The sequence below is a fragment of the Sinocyclocheilus anshuiensis genome, unplaced genomic scaffold (assembly GCF_001515605.1).
Source record: "Sinocyclocheilus anshuiensis isolate Anshui unplaced genomic scaffold, SAMN03320099.WGS_v1.1 scaffold1036, whole genome shotgun sequence".
Taxonomy (NCBI): domain Eukaryota; kingdom Metazoa; phylum Chordata; class Actinopteri; order Cypriniformes; family Cyprinidae; genus Sinocyclocheilus; species Sinocyclocheilus anshuiensis.
Window position 1 is genome coordinate 676,293 of NW_015550226.1, and position 12,415 is coordinate 688,707.

General features: G+C 36.7%; 1 protein-coding gene across 3 annotated transcripts in view; it reads left to right on the top strand.

Moving 5' to 3' along the window:
- LOC107661004 (protein PTHB1-like) overlaps positions 1–12,415 on the top strand; it is a 164,070-nt gene that overhangs the window by 42,071 nt on the left and 109,584 nt on the right. For 2 of the 3 annotated variants that reach the window (XM_016450443.1, XM_016450445.1), the window contains 5 exons: positions 857–871; positions 2,225–2,365; positions 5,213–5,308; positions 7,834–8,006; positions 8,152–8,304. In XM_016450443.1, coding sequence (XP_016305929.1) covers positions 857–871; positions 2,225–2,365; positions 5,213–5,308; positions 7,834–8,006; positions 8,152–8,304 — 578 coding nt within the window. The remainder of the gene's footprint in view (positions 1–856; positions 872–2,224; positions 2,366–5,212; positions 5,309–7,833; positions 8,007–8,151; positions 8,305–12,415) is intronic. The other variant, XM_016450444.1, reaches the window with a different exon arrangement.

Genomic DNA, 12,415 nt, shown 5'->3' on the forward strand with positions numbered 1-12,415 from the left:
ATAGAATAGAAAAAGAATAGAGCAAGCTCGTGTTAGAGGTCTTTTTTGCTTTTGTTAATTGTATAATAAATGAAAAGAAAACAGATAGAATACAAAAAGATTAAAAAGCGAGTGTTATTATTTTTTTATAAAGAAAAAAAGCAACAAATGAATAGAGTGCAAAAAGGGACAAGTGTTTTTTTTAAAGAATATAATTAGAATAGAGAGTGCTAGAGTTAGAGGGTCAAATAAAGATGGAAGAGATGTGTTTTTAGCCGATTCTTGATTGATGACAGAATTTTCATTTTTGGGTGAACTATCCCTTTAGGCTACTGATGAATAGAAATTCATCAAAGAACTAGAACAGAATTTATTTGAAATTGGAATCTGTAGTAAATGTCTTTACTGTCATTTTAGATCAATTTAATGTATCCTTGCTCAATAAATGTATTATTATTATTTTTGTATTTTTTGCAATATCTTGTCCTATTTTTTAGTTGTAATAATATTTCAGAGCAGTACTGTTTAAACTGTATATTAATCATATAAATACAGCTTTGGTGAGCATGAGAGACTTTCCAGACTTCCAGACTATATATATATACAGTATTCTGTGGTGATTTTTAGTTGTGTAATACTGGCAAACATTTTTTTTTTTTAATTAACATTAAAAGTGTACTTTTTTGTGGATGTTGTGGATGTTTTTCTTCTGTTTCTTTTGATTTTGAATGTTTATATAATATGAAAGTACAGTATCAGTTGTTTTTCGGTACTACACTCACCCCTGACTGCTCCTCTGTAGTATGATTCTTGTGTCAATGTGAATGTGTAACTCCGATATTCTGCTCTTCTTCTTTCTTGCTGCCACCCATGCCAGAGCTCAACCCTGCAGGTGAGTGACTGAAAGGTCCTAAGAACAGGATATATTTTCCTATCATCAGATGTGACTGCATATGTTCAGCTGTAGGCAAACACTTTAATGTGCAAACATGTTCATAAATATACACACAAAGCACATGGCATTTAAAATACACATTCACTGTTTTAGTTGATGTGTCCAGTAGGGGGTAGGGGGTGATAGCATCATACAGGTGATTTTATTCCCAATCTGAAGTCATGTCCTTCTTTGCTTAAAGCAGCAGTTTCAGAACTTTTTTGTCAGTCAAATCCCTTAGACATAAACTATGTATCCTCTGAGATTTTAAGTTAATATTTCAATAATTTAACAATGCATTCGCATATTAAAAGTTTTCTGATGTCGGTTAATGGTCAAAACATGCAAGTAAATAGATCAAATATTTAATCTTTTTTTTTATAAGCGTTTAAAATTGTTTTTATTTAAAAATTATTTTTTATATATTGTATAGAGATGACTGCATGACTTGCCCCCCAAAAAAAATATATATATATCTTTTTTTTGGTAAGCGGTTAAAATAGTTTTTATTTGAAATTTTTTTTTATATAGGCTGTATAGAGATGACTGCATGACTTGCCCAAAAAACATATTGCGATTATGTTGTCATATATTGCTATATGAAGTGCAATGAGATAAACATTACTTGTGATAGTGTCTCAGTCCACATTGCATTCACACTGTTGTTTTTAGGAACCCAATCAAATTTAATAATAACAACAATACTTTCTTCATTTATTGTGAACCAAGCTGAAACACTGAAAACATCCGATCATGAGCTGTTCTCATGAACACAGTGATGCTCTTCACTTTGAAACACGCGGCTCAACAGACTACATATTTAAATCGCAGTATTTGATTTGATAATCTCACTATATCACTACAATTCCACTACTATTTTTATTATTTCTCAAACCCCCGTTTGGGAAACCCTGCTCTCAAGTAAGACATTAGCTCAGTGGTGTATGGCCCTACAGTACAGTTTCAGATTACCTTAACAGACATAACAGGAAAGCATTACTGAAACCTCAGATGCACTGATCTACTCAACAAATACTGATCCCATGTGTTTGTGAACAGGTCATAGGTACTTGTCTATTTTTCCAGCATCACTGATCTTACATTATTTTCTTCAAACTCTTAGAGAGTCTCCTCAGCCTCATCATTATTATTTTTTAAGACTCGTTCAGCCGTGCTAATTTTGGCTGAAATTATTGAAGACTAGTCTGTAGATGAGGCTTTTTACAGTTCAGTGTGTGTTTGAGTGGTTCTTGTCTTTACCTGAATGACTTGTGTAATGACTTGTCTTTGTGTTTGTCTTCACTTTGTCAGGAATCCCTCGAGTATCTCAGTGTAAATTCAACCTGCCTCTTCGGTTAGTGTGCTACCCCTCCTCAGCTATCAAAAATGCCAAGTACAAGATCACTGTGGACACCAACAAACCTCCCGTCAACCTCAATGAAGTCTTCCCAGGTACCACAGCCAAACATATTTTTTGTAACTCTATTTCAGTCCAGCCATCTCTGGACATTATGGATGAAACATACAAAAACATATTGCATCATATGTCACCTCAAGCTTCCTTGCCAAAAATTCAACCATCAACATAATCTTTGTCTCTTACCAACACTACTATTATAGGAGTAATGGTTTGACTTAGGCAAATACTAATTTTGCAGATTCATTAGTTTGCCGATGGGGATGTACAAAAGCAGCAGCTGTAAAATTTAGCAAACATTGGGTCTCACTTCAGCTAATTACTAATTGCATTGAGCATTTGCCCATTAAATACTTGGACTTGTTTCCGAATTCTAGTTAATACAGCTTAGGGGTCAGATTCACAAAACATTCTTAAGAATAATATTCTTTTTTACTGCTATTTGCTAACTTCCTTGTATTTCATCAAAAGCATTTCTTAAGAAAGTTCTTATCTTTTTTCTGAAGATTGTTCTAAAGACAAAACTTAAGGTGATTTTAGAAGTTAGGAAAACCTCCAACTTGTCTTAAATCACCCCCCCCCCCCCAAAAAAAATGTTTTTGCTTTTTTGGGTGGTTTCAAATATTCAGTGCTACAACATATCCCTAGCTACATATATTACATATTACTAGGGATGTGCAAGAGTTATATGAAATGACATAAATGATTGCTGATGTAAACAATGATTGGTAATGATTATGTGTGACATCATTTTTTAAAGTGAAAGTGACGTGACATGTGGCCAAGTATGGTGACCCATACTCAGAATTAGTGCTCTGCATTTATCCCATCCAAAGTGCACACACACAGCAGTGAACACACACACACCGTGAACACACACCCGGAACAGTGGGCAGCCATTTATTGCTGCGGCACCCGGGGAGCAGTTGGGGGTTCGGTGCCTTGCTCAAGGGCACCTCAGTCGTGGTATTGAAGGTGGGAGAGAGCGCTGTACATTCACTCCCCCCACCTACAATCCCTGCCGGTACGAGACTCGAACCCGCAACCTTTGGGTTATGAGTCCGACTCTCTAACCATTAGGCCACGACTTCCCCTTTTGACATTTTATCACTAATGTAAACAATAATTGGTCGTGATTATGCGTGAAGACTTTTTACTGAATTACCAACTCTACAAAAACATAGGACCTTTTTTTATATAATTATGACAATTTCCATTAAAAAAAGGACGTAATTTTTTTTTTGTAAAATATTTAAGGAAAATATTAGGGCTGTCAATTTAACACATTACTCAAATGAATTAGTTATGGAAAAAATAACATGTTAACATTTTTTACGCAATTAATGCATCCGCCTCGCCCTGATTTTATACAACAGTTCAATAAATTAGAACTTAATTTTTTACTTGTTTTTGCTCAATTTTGCCAATGCAGATATTACAAAGCCACAGCGGAACTGTTGTGCATCATCGAGCAACACACAGCGGTCATACGTTTCTGAATGAATCCGTGTTTTGAACGAAGCGGGTGAACCAATGATTCAATGGCCCATGGTGGGGGGAAGGTTAACACAATAATGTCTTTAAATTATGTTTGGGGGTCATTTCTCAGCCAAATTAATTGTGATTAATTAAATTAATTAATTGCCACACAGTGTATTTAATTAATTAGATAGCCCTAGAAAATATGTATATTTATAGGAATATAAATTAGCATAAATTTGGTTAACACCGGAAAAATATGTAATATAAGTATAATTACTTGAATGTAATTCCCACATTTTCATGTTATTGGTGAGTAGTGGAGTGAGTGTTCTGTTATCTGGGTGAGTGCTGTAGACAGGGCTTGGAAAAGCATTTTTCTGAGATAATGTGAGGCCCGAGCTTTGGTTAGATAAGGAACAATCCGCTGTGCTCCGGCGTCCTGCGTGCTGATAAGAGACTATCTCTGTCTGACATCCTTCAGCCACTCTGCAAGAGAATCAGAAGCCATCAGGAGGGACAGACAGACGGCAGCATGAGACCGAGACGGCAACATGCGCCTGTGTTCTTGGGGGAAAGGACACTAAAAACAATTGTCTTTTTTGGATGTGTACTACCACTAGCATTGTATTATGAAAATCGTTCAGTAACCCCAAAGAGCATTTGGACACTTAAACTAAACTTTAATATGTATGAATGTCATTGCATTATACAACAAATGTATCAATAAATGAAGTTTTGGTCACTGAAATTAAATTTTTCCACTCAGCACATCTGTACTCATGTTACTCATGAGAACACAGATTATTATTAGGTTTTAAGGCTGTCAGTTGATTAAAACATTTAATTACATTTTCGGTGTTAACCTTTTATGTTTATATTTTCGGTGTTAACCATTTATGTTTATATAATATGTTTTTCTTTAAAAAAATAGTTGGATTAAAAATTATACATTTTTGTACCAATTTTGGTAAAATAGCAAAAACTGTTGTACGTTTTTTATTTTAATAGTTTTTAATTAATAAATAATTTATAATAATAATTATAAACTGTCAATCACTTGAGTTCAACCCAAGCTCCCTGAAAAAATCTTTCTACACTGCACAGTGAATCTCTTATTTATGCTTTTTTGGTTATAATGAAATAATTTACAAGTGTGCACAACTCAGATCTTACAGAACAAAAACTATTTTTGAGCAGATTGGCTAACTTAAACGCCTCTGTTTGTCATTGCGTTCACATGCTCGACAGCAAAAACAAAACAGAAACCCTTGACACTCTTCACGGAGCGTGCACACAAATACGTACAGGAGCGTTTGAAAGCATCTCTGTAATACTGTAGGAAGGCTGGTATGGTTCCATTTTACTGGTGCTTTTGACTACACTATGCTTCTGGGTTTCAGATTTCTCTGAGAAGTCAGAAAAAAATGACAGCAGTGCTTTGGGCTTCCAACTCATCACAGGCTCAAGGGTCATTGTCCTTGCCTCCAAAACGTCCCGTGAGTTCTCACACACCAGCACACATATGCCCAACCTATGTCAACGACTTTCTGCTATTTTAAGGTTTCTGAAAAACACTCCTCCTAAAGTGTTCATTAAATCTTTACCAAATTTGATTTTACTGGATTATATTATCCAAAACTTGTATAATAGATGTTCTCATATATTCAATGAAAAAAATCAATATGGAGTTTTCATCTTTTCGGTTCTCTGTTGAAGCAAAATTTGGTATATGTCATTAAAACCATGCTCTGAAGATTCCAGTTTTGGCACAGGTCCTATTGACCAAGAAATTAAAAATATATATTTGTTGAGGCTTCTGAATACTTTCAAAACTCCATTATTCTCTTTGTGTCATGATATCCATGTCAGTGATTTTTGTGTGTGTGTGTTTAATCTTTTATTATTTTTTTTGAAGTCTTGTTTTGTCTCTGCTTTTGTAATCTAGTAGTTTTTGAAGAATTATTATTATTATTATTATTATTATTATTCAGTTAAATGCCACTCTGTAAATCAATTGCTTTAGAAAATGCATACTTCAGATTGAAGTTAAAATTTTCAGACTTTTTTATAAACACTTTAAATAACTTTTTTTTTAGTTCTAACTTAACGTTATTGTAAAGAAGAAAAAATCATTCATCAGTTCAGTTAATTAAATTATTACATTTATTAATATTAAATTAATTTAATAAGGGCCTGTGCCTCCAAAGCAGCTTTTCTTTTTGACTGACATCACCAAGCCCAACCACTCCCCTCCAATCAGCTGTCATAAAAGACCACTTTTCTCCATTCACTCTGTTTCTCGTGGTTAACATCAAGTCCTGCCCTATATTTTCAAGTGGAATATCCTTGTTACTCATAAATAGATTTTCTCAAATGTTCATTTTATGACAGTATACTTGAATGACTTAAAGAGGTGGTTGATTGCGATTTCACTTTTTTAACGTTAGTTAGTGTGTAATGTTGCTGTTTGAGCATAAACAATATCTGCAAAGTTACGACGCTGAAAGATCACTTTTAAAATTATGGCAGTTCAATGCCTACAAAAACAGCTGGTAGGGACTACAACGAGCTACTTCCCGGGTTTGTGACATCACAAACCCTGATAAACCCCGCCCCCGTGAATATGCAACAAAGGGGGCGGGGCCATGTTGCGCTGCTTTAGAGAAGAGGAAGAGTTGTTGCCATGCCGTCAAAACTTGGGGTGCACGAAAAAATCTATTCTTATATGAATCGCGTTTCTGTCTTCTAACGATTCTAATGAATTCACAAGTTTCAAAATCACTAAAGCAGCGGTTCTTAATACTGTTCCTCGTGTCCTCCTGCTCTGCTCTGCATCGCTCTCTCTCATCAGCTCCATCAATGGACTGTATCCATTATATAATGGATCTATGTATAGACAGACAGATATTTTTCACATAGCTAGAAGCATGCGGTTGCCATGCTGTATTACAGCTTTAATCAGGATAAAACTGTATATTAAACGCTAACATAAGCAGTAGCATTTACAAATAACAGCATATCTAAAAGTATGAGACAACAACAAACAAAAAACATACCATTAAGAGCCGTGTGCTTGCACAGGTTCTGCACGATCCTCTTCACTAATATCCTCTGCGTCTCATTTGGGCTTAAATTGCTAAGTAATATTGACGACGTCATTGTATATAATACAACCGGAGCGCAAGCCGCTGAGCTGAGGGGCGGGACGATTAGACGTGCGCTAGAGGCGGTTTAGCGAATCACAACACACTGGGTCAGCTAACCAATCTGAGCCCATTACGTATTTCTGAAGGAGGGGCTTCCTAAAATCAGGAAATCACCAGAGCGTTCAAAGGAAAAGGGACAGAGCGGTGTAGATTAAAAGTAAATGTTGAAAAATAATAGGTTATGTGAAAAATAATGCGTTTTTTAAAACACGTTAGACTTCACCCCATAAACACAATCAAGCCTAGAAAAAAATAAAAAGTCAGCCACCCCTTTAATCAGAGGAAATGTTTCAAAATCTGTTTCATGAAGACAAGCACATGGTGACAGCAACAAAGAAAAACTCTGTTTGAAGACAAAGAAGGAGAAACAACATGTAGAGTAATCTCAGAAAGAAAATCCATCCTCTATCCTTGATTGATATTTATTCTTCAAAGTATCTTGAAGAATGGCAATGTAGACTGAAAATGTGTTAAATCTGCGTCGATATTTGTAAACTAGTGCTGGGAATTTAAGAATCAGGTACAGTATTAGGTGAAAGAGCCACCATGGTTGTGTATTTCCACAACAAAAGGGTCAGTCAAATCCTGTAATGAAAGTTTTGTTGTGGTGCCAGTGTGGATCGACATCTTGCTCTCTCTCTCTCTCTCTCTCTCTCTCTCTCTCTCCCTTTCTTCTGTCTGTCTTTCGTGAACATGCGAGGAAGCCCTGTGATCTGTTTCAGGTTGTCATGAGCTAATTACAGGTGCGGGAGACGGAAGGCTGATAGCACAGCTCTGTCTCTCTCTTTATGTGAGTGTGTGTTGACTCTCTGCAGAGCGTTACAGGATTCAGAGCGAGAGCTTTGAGGATATCTGGCTGGTAGCCAAGGAGCTGGTGCAGCGTTTCGACCGGCACTTTGCCTCCCTTGGAGTCAAAGACTTTCAGAACAGCTTTACTGGACCAATTCCACTGCCTGAGTACTTTGAGACAGTGGACCACCACTTTGAGGTGTGAAGTTTCTCACATGGTCACACATATTTAAATCAGATTCTTGACATATGGAAGCATATAGTGGCATCCTAAATAAGTACTGTATGACATGAAAACATAACCCTCTGAGTAATGTTTTCTCATTTTGTGGGAATATTTGTAGCTTCGTGTGAATGCGCAGAAGTATCAGGATTTGCTGTCGGAGAGAGCCGTCCAGTTCAGGGCCATCCAGCGCCGTCTACTGACCCGCTTTAAAGACAAAACCCCAGGGCCACTTCAAAACCTGGACACACTGATGGAGGGAACCTACCGCCAAGTAAGCACAATTACACAAAGACATACTAGAGATGAAAGGGACAGTTCACCCAAAAAATGAAAATTTGCTGTCAAAATTAGTACCTTTGGCTCCTGTCGATATATATTGTGGTCTTATGAAGAGAAACTATTGGTCTGTGCAAGAAACCATACATTATTTACAACATTATTACCTGTTCTTTACGTACAAACCCAAACAAGAGGCTGTTCAATAAACATTAACCTGAACCTGAACAGAAACCCATCAGGCTTGGCTTGGGTCAGGTAACAGACCTCTTAGAGACATACACACATATTGAAATATTGCAGCGGTGTTTAATGTGTAGTGGACTTTAGAAATAGTTTTATAGTTTTATGGAGATTAATCACAAAGCCTCTGAAATACAATATAAATGTTTCATATTTCTTTTCCTAAAAGCTCAATTTTTAGGATACATTTCAAGACATGCAATGCATTTTATCCATTGCGTATGTGTGGGTCTGACTGATTTTTCATTTATTGTGTGAGATTTCTAATAATAAATGCACAAAGTCACAGATAGACACTATTGACGACAGACAATGAATGCAAAATTTTGTTAATGTGACCGCACCTTAAAAAGCAATCAGTTTTGCTGACTGGTGGTTGACTTTCTGCTGAAGCTCAGCCAGTTGTTCCTGTACCAATGACATCACCTATTTGAAGCTCTCTCTCAAGTCCCATACTGTACATATTTGATGACAGAATGATGGGGAGTGGGGTGCTGTTCCCAAGCCTTACTTTTGATGTCAAGTAGGCCCTAGGGCTGCTGGACACCTGCCTGATGCCATATAACATATAACGTGAAGTTACACTTGGGCCTGTCCTTGGCCTCCACCCACCATAGCATTTACTTCAGTGTTTGGTTGAACTTCTCGGCCAGACCATCTGTCTGCAGGTTGTAAGTGAGTTGTCCAGAAAGCACCAGAAAATTTTTGTACGCTTCTGTTCAAAAGTTTGAAGTCAGTTAAGATTTTTATTTTAAAGTGCCCCTATTATGGGTAATGAAAGGTCCATATTTTGGTTTTGGGAGTCCCCAACAATAGGTTGACTTGCATGCAAGGTCAAAAAACACTTTCATTGTCTTGTAATATGAATTTATTTTTACCTTAATTGCTCAACGACTCCCTAACGATTCGCTCAAAGATACATTTTTCCAAACCCCTCCTTTGCTTGAAGTAATCTGCGGTGATTGGTCCGATTGGTCTCATTTTCATTTCATCATGCCTGTAATGCCTGATAAAGCAGCGTTTGTGAGCGCAGTGCTGCTTTGTGTACAGCCGTTACTGGGGAAACTGCTAGTTTTACTGCTCCAAAAGTGGCACCTAGTGGCAAAGAATGAATTTGCATTTTCATTCAGACCCATGCAAAAAGAGTGCGGGCAATATGCTGTTTCATGTTGACGTCAACATGAAACGGCTTGGGATTCGTTTTAAAAGTGACTCGTTTCAATGATTCAGAGTCGACTTATATATATATCAAAGGTGACAGTAAAGACATACAATCCATTTCATTTGGTGTTTTTTCTTAAATTTTGTTCCCTCCAAAAAAAATAAATAAATCATGGTTTCCACAGAAATATTTGACACTGAAGACTGGAGTAATGACTGCTGAAAATATAAAATATATTCAAATAGAAAACGGTTATTTCACATTGTTATAATATTTCACGATATTACTGTTCTTAATGTATTTTTGATCACATAAATGGAGACTGTGTGAGCACACAACTTCTATTAAAAACATACAAAATTGAATTGACCCCAAACTTTTAAACAGTAGTGTACATTCTTAGCCATTAGATTTGTTTCTGACTGGCATTTAGAACAAGGCACTGAATGTCTGTTACCAAATTCAGCATTGCACAGTTGCTTTAAAAAAAACTTTCAGGATTCAGAGATGAATACACTGTTGAGTTGTTGACATGCTTTTCCGATGACATGTTTTTTGTTACACATCATGTTCATGTCACTCATAGAAAGTAGATGCATCTCCATCATTACACATTAACAGTCTGTGGGTTGTCATCTACCATGTGTCTGATGCTCTGGATGCTTGCGGTAAGATAAGATTTCACTTGCTCATTCCTTCTTAACCCCACTCTCATTCCTCTGATCATTTATTTGTGTGGATAAATCCCTTTGCTTCTAAATTCGGGGATCAACAAGAATTATTGAGGAAAAGAGAGATGTGTTGAGGTCTAAAGAGCACCGACCATCTATGTTTCCCACAAATATTTTTCCTCGTAAGAGAGCTTTAAAAAGGCTTCTGTATGTGTGTGCGTTTCACTGTGAGCTGTGTGGCTCCCTGTAATTAGCAGTTGAAAGGTGAAGGTGGCTGGCCAGTGAATGACAGCTCACTGCGGGGCCCCTGCACTCATAATGGAGGCCTCTCTCCAACAGCCTTGATTTATTTGAGTCCAAATGGAGTGCTAAACTGGGCTAAATGCTGCTCAACACTGATCCTCCTGTCTACAATAATGGCCAATGGTCTGAGATCTGGAGGCATGTGCTTCCATGTACATGTGTCTGTTTGATGCCAGGTTCAAAGGGGACTCTCAGGTACTGCTTCTGTTTGTGTAACCTATGAAAGGCCTTAGGGAGTTCCTGTTTTTCTTCTCCTGCTCTTTTCCTTTTTTCCTCTCTTCATCAGCACATATACGCCTCATTCATAGTCAAGGGCACAGGCACAAAGAAACATTGATGTAGGCTGCTTAGATTTGATCTGATTTCCAAGGGTTTATAGCCCAATTCTTTGGGCCTTAAAACAGTGACTCCCGAAACATATCATAATCATGCAATTAAAATTTCTTGATTTATTTTGTTTTGTTTGTTTTATCAAATTCAGTACAAAAATGTGTTCCAAGTCTAAAGGCCCACTAAGAAGGATAACGATAACTATATTAGTATCCTAAACAACACAAGATATCATTCTATTTATTATAAGCATGCGCTGGAGTTATGTCCTCTGGTGCTTTAAATGCTCAAGCTCATTGTTTTTATAGTTCAACAGCTGGAAAAAAAAAAAGTTCTGAAAGTGAATCAACCGATATTGTTACACTGTGACGTTATTATTATAGTTGTTGTGTGGACATCCCTATTGTATTAGAATTGGAACATTATAGTATTATCATCCTTGGTGTAAACAGGTGATAATTTGTGGGTGGAAGTCTGTATACACAGCCACAAATGCAGTCCCATAGTGGCTGATAGAGTTACCTTCAAATGTCTGTACATTTACACCAGATTTGTTGTTATTCAGGTTGTTAGCCACAACAGGCTGAGCAGTGTGAGTTTGTATTATTTTGTGTAAAACACTGTATGTAAATATAGTCGCACAGTTTTTGACAAGTTAAAGCATTAAAGAAACAATGCCTGAATAAGAAAATACAGTGCAGGTCGTGCTTGATGTTAAAAAGAGTTCTTAAAGCTGCAGTCCGTAAGTTTTGCCTCTTTGTCACCATCTCTGTTTGAAAACCTGGAATTGCAGCTGTTAGCGGAATTATCTAGCTTGCGTGGGTTGTGAGTCAGCACGGCTCCAACGCGGATGAATCTAATGTTCTGAAGAGTATGTGTGGCAGTCAGTCACCGCACCTGTGTGGATATTTACTGTACTTCGCAATCACAGATTCTAGCCTACGTCTTGGAATATGACCCAAATAAGAATTTTAAGTAAGTAACAAGTCTGCCACGTTTGTTCTGACCAACTGAGGAAAAAAGCACTACCATAAATCTCGCTACCAATGGTGATTAAATCTAAAGATCGGTTAGCTCATATCGCATCAAACCGTTCAAATTATTATTATTGTTATACTTTATTCTCAAATGATTAATGTTAACAACATCAGCATTGGTGACTATGAGTATAGTGTGTATTAGCGTGTAGATTTCAATTTCTGCACAGTCTAATCTAATTGTCATGCTCTTCGAATTTCATATTAAGAAATTCTTTTAACTCAAAAAGCAAATTATGCTCCCTTCGAACTGGTTTTCTTTAAAATACAAATCTTTGTAATCCCAGGCTATCTGTAATCAGAAGCACATTTATAACTGGAATATAATTTAATTTCATTCACATGTGTTTCATAAACACA